The sequence below is a fragment of the Mugil cephalus genome, chromosome 1 (assembly GCF_022458985.1).
Source record: "Mugil cephalus isolate CIBA_MC_2020 chromosome 1, CIBA_Mcephalus_1.1, whole genome shotgun sequence".
NCBI classification, from domain to species: domain Eukaryota; kingdom Metazoa; phylum Chordata; class Actinopteri; order Mugiliformes; family Mugilidae; genus Mugil; species Mugil cephalus.
In genome coordinates, this window is record NC_061770.1 from 14,979,635 (window position 1) to 14,996,165 (window position 16,531).

A 16,531-nucleotide genomic window follows, 5' to 3' on the forward strand; every position below is an offset into this window, starting at 1 on the left:
CCTGCTGGCTTTCCCACATAGTAACAAATTCCAATCACTCAAGATTGATGAAAATGTGTTATTTTGAATTCATTTACATGAGTTAGATGAAACATTGTCACATTACTGAATACGGAACAATACACAAATAAAAAATACATTTTCTCCAAAGATGTATTACATTGTGAATTCATAGCTGCTATATGATAAACTGAGACACTTCACCTACACACTAGTGTTAGTTTGACCCCTGTCCACTAGAGGTCACAGTCACTGTTGTATAAAAGTGTTCATTCTAAAATATACACACAGTTTGTGCCCAAATAAGTCATTCACTGAATGACAAGGCATATAGCATTAAATTAACAAAGGAATCTATGGTGCATAGACAGTTATATTAGAAATGTCCCTTTGCTGATATAAAGATCTATACAGATCTTTAATTTTCTCACAGCAAAAGTTTCCGAACAACAACAACAAAAAAAAACTGTTCACACTCACGCGCACATGCGTGCTCTGAAATAAGTGAGAACTCTAAACTGCATCAATCAGGAAGCAAGCAAAAAGGTGCAATCTGTGCAATATCCTGACATCTACTGCTACAGGATCAGTTCAGATTATTACCATTGTTGAGGTAATTATAATGTCACTCCAAAAGGATGAGGATTTTATTAATCTATATGACGTTAAAGGTGTAGAGATGGGTGCTGGGCTTTGTCCTCGTCTTTTCTGGGCCAGAAGGTTTGCTGCAGAGGGGTCACTCAACTTGCATGTTGCGTAGTAGAAGCCCCCTTTTCACGCCTCCCTGCAGCATCCTGGCACCAAGACTACTGCCTGAGATCCCGTCCCTAAAGACAGAGAATGTCGATCACACACACACAAACCTGTGGATTTACACCGTCACATACACGTTGCTGGCAAGGTAGTGTTGTGAGCACGTCTTACTATCAAGTAACATGCATCAAATACAAGAGCAACCCAATACATAACCGCGGTTAAAATAACTTTAAAAAGATAAATGCTTGATCATACCCATAGAGTAACAGACTACTGTATAAACCTAAAACAACCAAAGCAGATAACTGCTACTTACATGAGGCTGAACTTCCTCTTCTTGGAATCAGGAGGTTCAGATCCATCTGCTTGTCTCTGCCAGAAAGAACGGACAATGAAAAAAAAAAACAAAAAAAAAAACATTAATTGCACCCAAGCCATAAAACACACAACTTCTCGAAGCAAACTTTGATCCTTGACCAACCTCTTTGGCTGCAGCTTCCTGCTGGTTTCTTCTCTGCTCCAAGTTTTGCTGAAAGTGTAGATTAAGAAGTGAAAGTTAAAACAACAACTGGACTGGATTTACACTCAGTGGTTTATTTTATGTTGCAGTGTGCACAGCGCTCTCATGCAAATGAGAGTCAAACTGATCTCACTGGACCAGTCTCTAAACAATGGCTGAACACGAATAGTAACACATGGCTAAAAAGTAACATAGTAACGACTGTCACTCATTCATACAGAGCAATGAGAGTAGGGAGCAAGTTTCAATACAGAAGTGAGAGTCGAGAGAGACGTCTTATTTAAACAGTAGATACATTTTCAAGAAGGTAAATAGCAGCTGCAAAGTTGCCTACGGCGTAACATGGAGCATGTGCATGTATTAGCTGTATGTGCATACGTAGCATTTTACCAGAGGACCGATACTTGCTATATGTTATTGATAAAGTGTTTCTGATTATGCAAAATTAAATGTAAACCACCTTGTGTAGCTCAGAGAGCTGCTGGTGCCTGATGAGGGCCTCCTTGCTTGGGAACTGCCTCCTACAGAGCAGACAGGCCAGTTTAACCCAGTCTGTCATTCTCCCTTCCTTCTCATCTTTTTCACCTCCTTCTTCTTCGCTGTCAGTTTCTCCGCTGTAGGCTGGGACCAGTCCCTGCTGCTGAGGAGGGGACTGCTACACAATGAAAGACAAAGTCATGGAGTGATCATGAAATAACTCATGAGGAAATAATTACATCTACACTTCTAACCGCTACAACACGACAGGGTGCTACAACTATGAGGAAACAGACCAACTCAAACTGTTTTAAAGTATGTGGACACCTCCTTACTTCTGTACTCTGCCGGAGCTGGTCCAGGAAAATCTGAGGCCGTTCAGACAGTGCCCCCTGCAGGACAGAAAAGAAAGATCGTAGAGAGTGCTAGGTTAGTTAAAAAGACCCGAGTCCTCTGGTTGAGGGTCAGTCCACCAACTCACTGTAATATAATAGTGCCCAGAAGGTACACAGATGTTCACAGCTAACCATGAGTGTCTGTCTGTATTAGTGTCATGCACCTTTTTCTCCAGAACAGCGTAACCTGCATCAGCACTCGCAGATTCTCTGTGGTCGTCTAGACGACTGTGGCCAGGAGCTCGAGCGTAACCAGGGGGAAGAGCTGAGCCGACGGCAGGAGACGAAGAGACAGAGCGCATGTTTTCCTTTTGTCTATTCAGGCTCTTCGCCCAACGCTCCATATCTTTGGCAATCTGTTAAAATAATATAACCACAAAAATACATGCTAAGAATCAAGAGGACTGTTTAAATATCTAACTGATAAAATAATAACTGTATGAATGAAATCCAACTCAGCAGCTCTCACACATTAAGAAATGTAATAGGAGTAGAATACCTGCTGGGCAGTTTTATTCTTGGGTTTGTCTTTCTTCTCCTTACTGCCAGGGCTGCCAAACATCGAGTCTGAAGGGGCTGCACCATCACTCCGAGGACCACCTTCAGTGTTTGCCTGGCTGGCAGCAGGAATGTACGTGTGTTTCTCTCCATCCCAGTACATGTACTGCTGAGAATGGGGGTTGTAGTAGTACTATAAAGAAAAAGGAGACAGAAAGCCAGACTGTAACACAGAGGAAGCTGGCACACCAGCAAAAACGTCCTTCAAAAACTGGTGACTTAACATTTAGATTGCAATACATCGACTGTGGACTCTGGTTACCTGGGAGTTAGGGTCATAGTAGAGTCCTGTGAATGGGTCGTAATAGTAGCCAGAGCTTTCATCATACTGGTATGTGGACACATCTGGCACAGCTGCAGTCAAAGACACACAGTTTGCAGGGTCAAGTTTCAAATGTAAAGATTTCACAGACATACAGATTAATCAGTAGCGTCAAGTATATTTATTAGCGGCTAAGATTTGAAATCCCCAGAAGGAACAGTGAATGCACTTAGCCTTACGATATTGCTGAAGCTCATGTTCGGTGCCTGGGGTTGCAGGCTGGCTGGCAGCAGCAGTAGCGGGTTGTGGTTTTCCTACAATTTCAACCTGTGCAGAAACAGCGCTCTTAAAAACAACATAAAACCTAGAATGGCATGATGCATAAAAACAGATGTCACCAAAAAATGAAACACACAGAATAACTCTGTACCTGCGTGGTTGCTGTGGGGATGAGTGTAGTCTGTGTATGTGTCTGCTGCACAACTGCTGATCCAGACTTTACTGCGTCAGATGAAATGAGAGCTGCACATGAGCAAGAACACACAAACAGAACACTCAATACAGATATATGCAACTATATAGATCATATGGGTAATATGCTCTTTAAACTCATGTCACACCAACCTGGGGCTGCTCCTCCTGGATATGGCCCATTGAGGCCTGCGCCAACACTGGGTAAAGCAACCAACCTGGTGTCTGCCTGGGCCTTGAAAGCGGAGCCATCATGCCCTTCCTGACCATATGTCACTGCTGCCCCCTGCTGATATACTGCTGTATCTACACTCTGGCCTCCACCATTCTGAGCAGTCTGAGAATTAAATAGATTTATTTAGTTGTTTTTTTTTTTTTTAATCAGGAAAAAATCTTATGAATACAATATTGAAAATGAACATGTGCTTAAATCACAAAGATTACCTGTGTGACAGCCCACTGTGCAGCAGCTATAGCCGTGCTGGCCACTGTAGCAGCGCTCACCCTGCTACCGTCCGTGACAAACACATCACTAACACACAAGAGGCGCAGAGAGTTTCCGTGAGTGTACGTCTAATTTTCCACATTTAGTCTCAACAATCAGTCCATTTTGCACGACTAATGTATTTTAGATATTCTTCTCCAAACACATTCTTGATTCACTTTAATCATAACCAAATGGAGTTTTACTGTGACATGCTGTAATCTTGTGCCATGGTATTTATACTGCAGAGCAATTGTATTCTCCCTATGCAGCCAAATTTGGGTGTGTGTGAGTGTTTACCGTTTGGAGCCTTTGGCAAACTCCACGACAATGGGCTTCGTGTCAATAGAGAGAGGAGGCTGGAGAGCCTGTAAAATCTGAAGCAGCTGAGACGCCTCCTGTTGTGATAACAAAGACCTTCAAGGTAAGTGTATGTCTCAGATGAAGTTATTTTAATATCATCAGTGCACAGAAATTACATAATTAGACTGATTTAATCCACAAAAAAAGAGTGAAACAAATGCATATATCTAGCACACATCCATGTGTTTTATCTCACCACTATGGTAGACAACTGTAGAAAGGCAAAGCCCCGGTTGAGATGCGTGTGCTTGTCCTTGATTAGGCGAACGTTGGAAGGGGAGAGGGTAGCAAATGGAGCCAACGCAGACAAAATGGCTTCCACTGACGTATGTGGGCCGAGATTCCTAAGTATAAGAGCTGGTGCAGGAGAGGGTGAGAGAATGTTATATATTTTTAAGCAAACTATTAAATAATACAAGGAGCCACTTCTGATGCACACTGATGGTCTGCAAGCCAAGTTTGTAAGAAACTGCCGCGGAAAATGTCAAGAGATAGACTCACTGTCATTGGCAACGTCTGCCTGCTGTGTGGCTTGACCGGGGGCGACAGAAGGAGTAGAAGAGTGGTAGGGTGCTGGCAAAGGCAGTAAGCCCTGGGCTCCCTCCTTTTGAAGACCAACAGGCAAATCCCTCTGCAACTGGGGAAGCTTCAGCTCAGCCTCTGGGGAAAGACAGCATACCATTCCTGTATTCTGCATTACTGTATGATGAGCAAGAGCTTAATTGTAGTCCAGGTATTTACAGCAGCTTAGTTGGCCCGTACCTGTTTTAGGCACGCTGCACTTGAAGCACTTCTCCCTCCTTTTAAAGTTTTGCACACCACACTGTTGGAATGTTATGTAAGCTACTGTTAGAAGACTTCTACAGCTATGCCCTTTATGTAAACAGTTTAAGTATGCATTCAAATTTCGATTCCATCTAATGAAAAGCAAACACACAACCTTGTTGCAGAGCCAGTCCTCATTGGCACGTGGTTTGGGGTCGCTGAAGTGCATGGACACTCTCTGCCCCAGAATTGAAAGCACTCCCTGAAGGAAAAGGAAAGAGAGGGAGGGAGAACAAAGAATGATTCTCAGTGATAATTAGGCCACACAAGCCATAGAAAGGCCTCATCTCACAAGAGATGAGAGAGAATGAAAGGGACAAAAGGGAGAGAGGGACAGAGAGAAGGAAGTACAACTGAAGCGGAAGGAAAGAGGATACCAGAGAATTGCAACCTTCAGCTTTAGGAAATTCGGACGGACTGAGATGGTGTATATGTAGTTTGTTGGTGTCCATTTTTAAGGACAGTGTTCAATTGTGTCATCCCTCCCCCCTTAAGGGGAAACCTTTTCACAGTTTTCCACGCATCCCTTCCCAGTGTCACCACCTTCGGCCCACAAAGAGACAATAACGCCATCCTAGACATGTAAAGGTGCTTAATGACCCGAATATGGAAAGTTCAAAACAAGAAAATGAGGCGCTAAATTAGTTCTGAGTCAACATAAAATAGACCATGTGAGAAATTATATTCACAGTGTCATACTAACCCAGTGGTGGTACTGTCAACTTAGGAAAGAGAGAGACAAATAACTGACAATAGAGGAGTCCTCTAAATAAAGGAAAACATTATATTGCACAAATAAAATGTGAGTTGGAGGGTCCATTTATCAAAGCTATGTTGTTGAGCCTTGGACAGACAGGTGTCAGTGTGACTTAACATGAATTTGTAAAATGTAAGGAAAAAAAAAAATCCCTCAAAGTTTGAACGCCAACCTTTGTTTCTACATTATTTCAACACACTGTGTGGACATGACAGCATGACTTGACTGTATGTGATATCTACCCATGTCCCACTGAATGAATTTATATTTGTGTATTTGTGTCTGTGTAGGGGAGAGTGACCTGGTTGGTCTCCATCCAGCGGGTGGCCTCCTGTATGAGATTAAACTCGACGAAGGCGAATCCTCGGCTCTGACCTGGACACCGCCCAGCGCCATGGCAACCGAACAACAACAACAACAACATAACAACAACGCAGTGAGGGGTTAGTGCTTCATGTACAGAGGAGAGAGACCCTGTATCAGCACTGATAAAACAAATCATTGCTTCCTCTCTCCCTTGAAAAATAGCACACTCGACAGTCAGTTGGGGCAGCCACTGTCAAATTCTCTGCAAGGGTGGGAGGATGCAATGTCAAGTAAGTCATCAGGGTCAAGGAAAGAAGGAGAGAGAGCGAATGCTACCCCACTCATCAGCTTGAGCTTTGATTTTGATTGATGAAGCACCCAGGTGAACAGACACACACATATAGACACACAAGCAAACGCTCTCTGCTATTCTCACAGAGTGCAGTCTGAACAATGTTAAGCACTCCACATCCTCTCCATGCATTACTTTAAATGACTGATAATCCTTTGCACTAAATAAAAGTATTTAGATTGTTTGTATGCACACGAAATGCAGCCACACAAGCTAATCATTTGAATATTTTTGAACAAGAGTAGCTTGCCCTAAAAGCAGAGAAACAGTGATGGAGGACTGTGAAAGACAGAGCTTAGTTGGGGTGTGTAAGTGTCCCAGTGTCAGGTAGGCACATCTTACAAACAACCAGTAGGGACAATGACCTTAATGGAAAACCGTTAGAGAAAACAAGCTTTTCTGGGTGGCATGGATCACACTAACACAGCCGAGAGGTAGCTGCAACACTTTCGTCCTGACACTCGCACGCTCAAAAACAGCTATAACAGCACATTTTAACGGCGAGGCTCATCACTTCTCACAATGTTAGTTTTTTGCTACTCAGACACACCTCGCTTTAAGATGGATGTCACAGAAAGAATAAAGAGAATATGGTGAAAAGGACAACTAAAGCCATGAAGAGAAGACCTATTATTTAGTATGCATGCAAGCTTTCCTGTAATAAAGGTATATATTGACAAGGCTCTACTTTATAGCATGTATCAATGTTTTGTTGCCCCGTGAGCAATAGCAAGATAACGGACACCAGCAGACCAAAGATTCTAAGCAAAAGCTAGCTCTGTATACGAGTATAAACATATCTGTGCTTTGCATCGGCTGTCTACCGCACTGTCATAGTACGGTGAAGGACAGTCACAGAAGGAGTGAAAAAAACAAAACAGGGAAGACACTTATTAATGAGAGAGAGCGAGAGAAGACCAAGCAGATTCAGGAAAGTCTCCCGAACGAGCAATGACAAGGAAGGAGCTGCTAGTGGATGAGACTGACACAAAGAGGGAAAAGTAAAAAAAATAAAAAAAATAAAATGGGGGCAATGGAGAAGCTCTCACCTGAAGATTTGTTCCTCATAAGGCGAACTTCTCTTGGCTGGATGCCCTGCTCCTGGAGTTGTGCCCGAATCTATGGACAAAGAGGAATTATTACATAAACCCATTCAATACAGGTGTATGCAACTATGCTGGTCACATGGGTAATGGGCTTTTTGAACTTATGTTACAAAAGGCACCTCATTGGTGGTGGCACTGTGTGGCAGCATGCGAAGCATTATGATGTTGCTGGGCCTCTGGTTATAATCTGGATCTGCACGGTAGTCCTGGTCCCTCTGGTCCATCTCCTCAAGGGACAAATCAGGGCCGGCGTTTCCACTACTATGCTCCTGCACCACATTAGTCACAAATTAACAGCTGATGCCAACAACAAGAAAAGAAATAAACGTTTTATTGTATCTGCTATAAAAGGGAGTGATCCATAACGACCTTACCCTTCTCTTTCCCGCCACACGAGAGAACCTGTCCTCCTCCCTCGGTCTTCCCGTACTCGATTCCATCTGCTCAGAATGTGGACCATCCTGGCCCCAGTTGCTCTCTCTACTCCCTAAATGTGGGGCGCTGTTCTCTGGGAACCCTCTTCCACCTTTTCCCCGACCCCTTTCCTGCAGGCCAGTCCGCAACTGCTCAAACTCCCGTCTGGATCCCTCCTCCTCTCTCTGGAGCATGGGATGCGCTCGTTCCGGCTGCAGCTGAGGTGACGGAGGCCAAAGGAGTCCTTTCCCCTCACACCCAATGTCCCCTCTGTTATCTCCTCTCTGCTGAAAACCCGGGTGATTTTGGAGACTACCCGGGTGATTTTGGAGACTACCCGGTGTGAAGTCGCAGACACCCAGCAGCTGCTCATCGTGACCATAAAGTCTGTCCCCCCTGACATCATATACTGCCTCCTCATCCTCTTGGCCGTAGCCGCGGTAGTCCATGTCCCGAAAGTTGTGATCATTGTGGGCGTTGGCATAACGACCTATACGATCCCCTCGTCCGCCTCTGTCCACGGCGAAAGACAATGTGAGAGAACTGTCTAATATATCAAGGAGGGGACAAGGAGTAAATTAAGATTTCACTCACCTCCGTTCAAAGTCCATGCCTATCCACTGACTCCGCTCCTCGTCGTTGTCCTTTCTTCTGTTTGGTTGAACAATTAAAGCAATTAAAGCTTTTGTACGAAGCATTAATAACTGCACATGCGTTTTGCTGTTTTAAAATACGAACTCGAGGTGTGCATGGTAGAGATGTGCAAAGTGTGCAATCACCAGCTTAGCTGCATTCATTCTTTCTAAATACTGCACCACTGCACAATGTTCAGACTTCTCCAACTTTGAACTGAGCACTTGTGTCCGTGCTGCAGAAACTACTGCCCACGGGCCACAAACAAACAAACTGTGACATAACCCCGCTTGACAGAAGGATATAAATAGCGTGTGCGCAATAGCACACATACTACCTCACAGTCCAAAAAGGAGTATTCAACAATGACGTGTGGCGGTCATCTCTCTTAGCAGCCAAGCTAACTATGTTTAGCCGCAGGTTGGCTAGCGAGCCCAGGCGGATACGTAATCGCTAAACTGCTGTCAGCCGTGACAAACTCAACGGCAGGCGTAGTCAGAGTTGAAGAAACACTTACCAGCACCTCATAAAACCAGCAGTTGTCCTTTAAATGTCACGCTGAAGCACAGCTAAAAGAGGGTATTTAATTTCCAAGGAACCCAGAGTAAAATGGCCACAACAAGACATTTGTAGTGGGCGGGGCCAATCCTCGACTCTGGTCTGTGATTGGCCACTGGGCAGATAAGACATTACTGTCGACGGTGATTGGACAAGACGGACAGGGGCCGCTAACAGCCCATGATGCTCGGCATTATTAGGCACAGCAGTAAATTATCATCCTCTCGAGCATGCAAATAAATGAATCGAGAGATTTTTTGACAGATTATGAATATTTTTATTTGGGGGAAAAAACGTAAATTAATGCCAAAAAGTATAGGAAAAATTGTTATAATTATTAATGAGTGAATGGATCAAAGAACACATAAATGCCTTACGACAGAAAACCCTAATACCAGCTTTATTTGGGGGGGAAAGAAAATCCAGAAAATCCCATATATCACAGTACAAAAAAAAAAAAAGAAAAAAAAAAGAAGAAGCTTTAGCAGCCCACTCCCTAAACTTTCAAGCCCAACACCCCAGCAATGACCTTGCATTATAAGTAAAGGAGACAACGGTTACAATTTATCATTTAACTGGCATAAGCTGATCATAACAGCAGGATTACGTAAAATGATTGAAATATACTAAGAAAATTAGAGACGTCAACAATAAAAAGTTATATAGTACAGTAATGACAATATCATTAAAGGGATGGGGAGAGTGGAGTAAAAGGCAAACTTGAAATACACATCATTATCATGTCCTTACAAAGCCTTGTAAGACATACAGTACATAATGAACATTATAGTAATAAGATAAGCCTAGCATCTATCTGAAAGAATATTCAACTTATCCACTACATCACTCATGATTTGACCCACTGATTAACACAATCAAACCAATATCTGGTATACACAAAAAAGGTCCTAAGAACGTACATGTTTAACCTGATTGTGCCTCTGGCTTATAGTACAATGTATTCCAGTAAGGTGAAAGTTTCTATGTCACTCTGAGTAGCTGTTAATTCCATTACCCGTCTGAGCCATGAAATGTGGCCCTCAGGGGTAACTTTGGCATGGAAACAAGGGGTTAGGTCAGTGACGCAGAAGGCCTTTCCATGCATACAGTACATAGACACATTTTGTTAATATACAACCACACAAATATACACACATTCACTGCATGCAGAGCTGCACTGGAGAAAACAAACTACCATACAGTTGCATACACGCACTCTAAAGTACAGGTAATTAATTCGGTACGGGAAAATATTTCATACAATCTAGTTTAGGCATACCCCTGCATAGCGCCTGAGTCAGAAAATGGGCATGAAGCCAGTGACAGGGAGAAAGCATTCACAAACGTGAGGTGTGGACACTACAAATGACAAATAATACCTTATCCAAGTTATGAATCCCGACCCCTCTACTTACTTTCCTTGACCGCTGCTCTCAAGGCACTACATGTGGGTGAAGCTGAGTAAGATCCACTTAGACATGGTCTTAATTCAAACTCGTGTTATGATTTCGTCTTTATCTTGCATGTTCCCATTGTCTTTGGCCTGTTAAGGACCCTTTCTCTGTTCACTCCCAACATGGCACATTTCAACCCCTGGTTACATCTACTCAACTTCAAATCACCCCTCCCACCGCCTGCTCCAAAGACCTTTAGATCTGAAAAATTGATGGATTGATGGATGAAAGAAACATGGCACACAACCTAGCCTATAAACCGATAATCAGGGTGTTGAAGCCTATCAAATCATTTCAGATCTCGTTTGATTTGCTGAGGGTTGCTGGGTGATCAGAAATTGAGCATCTGCACAACTTTTCTGCCTCCCAAAAATCCCACCCACCCAAATATTTTCCCCTGTGTCGAATTACAGTGGAAGTTGCCCTCTCCATGTGTGCTTAAGGGCAGCTCCCGAATCTCCCAGAGCCTATAACAGAGTGCAGGCAGACTTCTTGCCACGTTTCTTGGCCTGCAATGCTGCCCTAGTTGCCATCTCAAAGACTTCCCTCACACCATCTTTGGTTTTGGCAGAACACTCTTGGTAGCCGTAGGCACTGATGCGGTTTGCCATTTCTTTCCCATCTTCGCATTTCACTGGTTCCTGGAGACACATATTGAAGAGAAGGATCAGATTTTAACTTTTATGCATGCATATGTATAAATGTATAAATGCATCCAGACAAAAACATTACCTGTTTCATTTTGGCAAGCTCTCGTCTGGTGTGCTCATCATTGCGCAGATCTTTCTTATTGCCAACGAGGATGATAGGAACATTTGGGCAAAAGTGTTTCACTTCAGGAGTCCACTTTTCAGGTATATTTTCTGAAGTAAAAACATCGGAACACACAATAATTAGCAGCATGCAGTGCATAAGTTTCGCAATTAGGTGGTTATGACAACGTGGCACCAGTGTTTGGACTGTACCTAAACTGTCAGGGCTGTCCACAGAGAAGCACATGAGGATAACATCAGTGTCTGGGTAGGAGAGAGGCCGCAGTCTGTCATAATCTTCCTGACCTGCTGTATCCCAAAGTGCTAGCTCTACCTATAAAAACAGAAACGGAGAGTTAAACAAATAGATGAATGTATGAAATCTCGATACATGATAAGGCAAACCCATAATGCATCACTCCTACACTTTATATAGGCATACAGAAGAGGATAATAATGCCTTCGCTCTTGGTAGTTCGGCAAGGCATGGGAAAACAAACACTAGGAGACTCTCACAATGTAAATAACTGCGTTTAAGCAAAGGAACTTATGACTTGTTGCACTGTGAAAATGTCATACAAATTTTGAAGTCAAACAGGAAATGTTCTTTTAGGAAATTCTTTTAAAGAAGAAACTACTATTTGATTATTTGACTGAATAGTCAGTTGTCTAATTTTTAAAGCAACAGTGGCAAAACTTGTCAAATGTGAGCATTTGCTTTTTCTTCTATGAGGGCAATAAACATATCTTTGACACTATTATGACAAAACATGCAACATGAACGGGAGTTGCAGTGATTAGACCAATGTTTTAATGGTCAATGAAGAGCAATGGCTTTTCATTCATGAAAAATCCAAGTCCAAGTACTCAGTGTCCTACATTAGAAATAGGGCACAGAAAGAAATGTAGGACACTAAGTGGGACATTTTCCAGATATTTATTGAGAACTGATCAAGAATCAGCCTATTAACCAATAACAAAGTCATAAGTTGATGTTATGTTTGGGTTTTAATGAATCAAACAGTTAATAAGATACCAATCATCATATCAACATGGATGGAAACTATTGTTACCTGCATTCCTAAGTGTTTATTGTTATAGATTTAAACCTATACTTGCATTTGTAATAATATGACAACCATGCAAACTGTTTTTTTTTTTTTTTTTTATATATATAGCTCAGTTCGCTAGGGAGCCATATTTTCTCTGCATAACTCTGCACTCAGCGTCTCATTACATGTCTCACCTGTTTCCCATCCACTTCAATGTCTGCCACATAGTTCTCAAAGACAGTGGGGACGTAGACCTCTGGGAACTGATCCTTACTGAAGACGATGAGAAGACAGGTCTTCCCACACGCACCATCCCCAACTATCACCAGCTTCTTTCTGATAGCAGCCATCTGTAGAAAAAGAGACAAAAACAAGGTCATAGTTTTAAGAGTATGACATGTCACTGCTGTCCACTTAAACAAACGATTAATCTGCAAGAAAAACGTAGCAGAGAATCACACTTTCAAACTGTCAACAGTGTATGAAGTGCGATTATTATGCTTCACAAATAGTTCCTCCTTGATGGCACTTGGCGTAGCTCAAGCGTCAGTAATGCTAGCAGCCGGTGTCTTTAAAGCGTCGAGTCTTACAAAAAAATATGCCAATTTACATTGCGACTTGTTTCTTAACAAAAACAGCATGCGAGGGGGATGTCTGGGCGGTGTAAAACACACAGTCTAACATTTCCGTGCTATGTTCCTATTACTGCTGAGAGGCTGTGCAGTGTAGTCCGGGCCTGTCAAACCACACAACGTATGCTAGCAAGAAAGCTAACGCTGTTTCCAGTGGTTTGGATCACTGTCACTCAATGTATTCCTTCTTAAATCACAAGTACGACGTTAATCGCGCCACCGCCATGCTCCTCTGACTGAAACGACACTCGTGTTGAAGTTTAAGTTAGCCATCGGTGAAAAATATTACCTTGATGTCTCTCTGTCCGCCTTTCTCCTCTTCCTGACCGACTGGAAACTCCGCCCACCGCTCAGGCGCATGCGCAGCGTTGCGTCATCTGCCAGCAAGGCTGCGGCACGTTTGCAAAATATTCAGGATTCAAAGGCTTTGAAAAAAATCTCTCTCCACAGTTTCTTTTTCTTTAATAAATCTTTTTATTGACATAAAACATTACGAAAAGAGCTAACTTAATCTAAGCCAGAATGGCTTCTATGACTGAACATTGAACGTATCTGACCATTATCTCTTAAACGAAGAAACACGAAAAAACAGTGCCTGTTATTTTATCCAAATTTTATAGTCGTGGATCCAATTTTTTAAAAAGAAAACAAATTTCTTAGAAGTAACATCGTGTATTAAGCTATGTATCTCTTCAAAATCTGACAACAATAACCAAAAAGCAATTCAAACTCATTATTTATTTAAGCCTTACAACATTTTCTCTGTTGCACTTCTAATGTTGTAAAGTTGAAGCAATGCTGAAAGTTTTGACACAATGTGTTCATTTTATGTCAGTTCAGTTGTGCAACAATGTTGAACTTGTGTCCACTACCTGAATGCCAGTAAAGAGCAAAGGAATGTGTACAACGATAAAACTTTATTGAAAGTTAAAATCATCACACCTTTAGTTTTCATTGACTGTACAATACATAAATTGTGTAATTTGTCGATATGTACAGAATAGTTTAGTATTGTTTTAAATAAATCTACAGACACAAAAGTAAAAAAAAAAGTATACATTTATGGACATATATATACATGGAAATTTAGAGGGAAAATGTCACGTTTCAGAGTTTAACTCTCCAAGCAGAAACAGAGCAACATAAAAAATCAATAGACATATAGCAGAGGGGATATATATTGTTATTGTTGACGTTGGAATTGAAAGGAAACAATTGTAGACCCTACAACAAACACACAAAACTATCTCTTTGTCAAATATTAATGCACATTACTTTTAACTCAATAATGCTTTTTAAAAAGGTTTAGATGCTCTTCCGCATGTAACTATCTGTGCAGACGTAGCTTTTCAGTGTAGATATGTTGACCTTTGTTATAACATTTCCCTCTTGACAACTCTTCCACATAGACCCTGCCTGCTTGTACATTAGCAGCGCACTGCACCACCACATCCGTGTCAGCTAAACCCTCCAGCTTTTCCTTTTTCAGCAATGTGGGCATTTTTTTACCAATATGCCATTTCAGTCTTAACATACTTTGAATGTGCTTGGGAATATAATGTAACAATGAATTTATATTTAAAAAGAAATCGAATTTAATGTGTTTGTTGCCAGGTTTGTATCTACAGTGGTTATTAATGAGGGATTTTCTCTTTTTTGGATTTACCTACCATTGCTGCAGCACCTTCTATTAGATTTTGATATAATTAAACATTTAGTAGGAACTCCTGCCTTATGTCCTGCTGTCCTGCACATGGGTCCTGCCACAAAACCCACCAACCTTTACACAGCAGAATTCATGTTACCATTTATCACAGCAAGTCTTCATGGTCCTAAAGCAGCAAACCAGCCCGAGACCATCAAACTACCACCACCAGGTTTTACTCTAGGTATGATCTTTTTCTAAAATGCGGTGCTACTTTTACACCAGATGTGATGGGACACATCCTTTCAAAAAAGTTCAACTTTTTGGTGACCATCAAGATGTTTTCTGGCCATGCTGAAAAGAACTTTTATGTTCTTTTTGCTCAGCAACGGTGTTCATCTGCTCAGTCTCTTATGGTGAAGTCATGAACAGTGACATTAACTGAGGCAGGTGAGGCCTGCAGTCCTATGGATGTTGTTGTGGGGTCTTTTGTGACCTCTTGGATGAGTCGTCGCTGAGCTCTTGGGGTAATTTTGGGTGGCCAGCCACTCCTGGGAAGGTTAACCACTGTTTCATGTTTTCACCATTGGATAATGGCTCTCGCTGTGGTTCACTGGAGTCCCAAAGCTTTACAAATCGATTTAAAACCATTTTCAGACTGATAGATCTCAATTACTACAAGCCACTATGTCCATCTCCTCAAAAGATCTCAATTACAATCTTTCTCATTTGTTCCTGACTGTCTTTGGCTCTCAGCGTGATTCTCAGGCTTTTGAGGATCTTTAGGTCTACTTAACCTTGTCAGACAGGTCCTATTTAAGTGATTTCTTGACTAAGAACAGGTGTGGCAGTAATCAGGCCTGGGTGTGTCTGGAGAAATTGAACTTAGGTGTGATAAACACACAGTTAAGTTATGTTTTGACAGGAGAGCCAAACATTATTTCACACAGGGCCATGAAGGTTTGTTTTTGTCCCATCAAAAATAATAAAAAACCTTCAGTTTGATAAAATGAAATGTAGTTTCTTTAGTCAGCACATCTGTGTATAGCGTTACCTGCTGAGCTGTTAATGATCACGTCAGCACCTGACAGTGAAAGTCAATAATATGAGTTTATTTATTAAAAAAACAGAAGAAGCTGGAAACCCCAGGGGAATTAGAACCAGTACAAGCCAGTGAAGTAAAACCTTGCTCAACACGATCTTATTCACAAAAGCGACACCTTTCTGAAGTTCAGTTTTAAAAGATCGGATTTTAAGATGTTTGTACGACAAAACTTGAGACCCAAAGAGTCCAAAATGTGAGGGCACCCCTGCTCCCCGACAACAAGACCAGATATCTTACCACCTATTTTTATAATTCTTGTAAATATTGTGTAAATTATGTTTTCCTGTTATATAATATGTGTGGTGTTGAGTGTCTGTTCATTGTTGCTGCAACTGCAAAATTTCCCAGTCTGGGATGAATAAAGTATCTATCTCTACGAGGAGAGATAGATACCTGAAGCCATACGGACAGTACAGCACTGCAATCCAAGCACTGGATAAGGAAATGGTTAATCTTCTGAGAAGTAGGACAAAATGTTTCATTCTGTACATTAATGATATATGTAAAATGACTAAGGTATTGCATTTTGTATTGTTTGCAGATGACCCTAATATTTTCTGTTTAATCACAACGTTGGCTATCAGGAGCACACAAACTCATTATTCGTACAGTCAAATTGACTTGAATTTACAGACATTGAGACAGACACAGACA

At 41.8% G+C, this 16,531-nt stretch overlaps 2 protein-coding genes across 4 annotated transcripts; both read right to left on the reverse strand.

The window, feature by feature from the left end:
• Positions 1–38: 38 nt before the first annotated feature.
• rbm10 (RNA binding motif protein 10) lies at positions 39–9,341 on the reverse strand. 3 transcript variants are annotated; one of them, XM_047590809.1, is made up of 23 exons: positions 9,197–9,341; positions 8,641–8,697; positions 8,007–8,559; positions 7,752–7,901; positions 7,576–7,645; positions 6,170–6,243; positions 5,227–5,313; positions 5,049–5,109; positions 4,788–4,946; positions 4,483–4,643; positions 4,224–4,321; positions 3,884–3,971; positions 3,593–3,776; positions 3,399–3,469; positions 3,208–3,295; positions 2,969–3,060; positions 2,648–2,839; positions 2,313–2,504; positions 2,089–2,145; positions 1,737–1,931; positions 1,238–1,285; positions 1,073–1,128; positions 39–827 (listed from the first exon to the last, which is right to left on the reverse strand). In XM_047590809.1, the coding sequence occupies exons 2-23, from the start codon at positions 8,655–8,657 to the stop codon at positions 737–739; spliced, it is 2,784 nt and encodes a 927-aa protein (XP_047446765.1). In that variant the 5' UTR covers positions 8,658–8,697; positions 9,197–9,341; the 3' UTR covers positions 39–736. The 3 variants fall into 3 exon arrangements, with proteins under 3 accessions (XP_047446765.1, XP_047446757.1, XP_047446749.1); XM_047590801.1 differs by having other exon boundaries at positions 1,737–1,928; positions 3,399–3,490; XM_047590793.1 differs by having other exon boundaries at positions 3,399–3,490.
• A 273-nt stretch (positions 9,342–9,614) lies between these two features.
• LOC125011912 (rho-related GTP-binding protein RhoA-C-like) lies at positions 9,615–13,480 on the reverse strand. Its single transcript, XM_047591426.1, has 5 exons — positions 13,417–13,480; positions 12,690–12,845; positions 11,657–11,777; positions 11,424–11,554; positions 9,615–11,332 (listed from the first exon to the last, which is right to left on the reverse strand). Exons 2-5 carry the CDS (start codon positions 12,843–12,845, stop codon positions 11,159–11,161), a joined length of 582 nt encoding a protein of 193 aa, XP_047447382.1. The 5' UTR covers positions 13,417–13,480; the 3' UTR covers positions 9,615–11,158.
• Between the last annotated feature and the right edge of the window lie 3,051 nt (positions 13,481–16,531).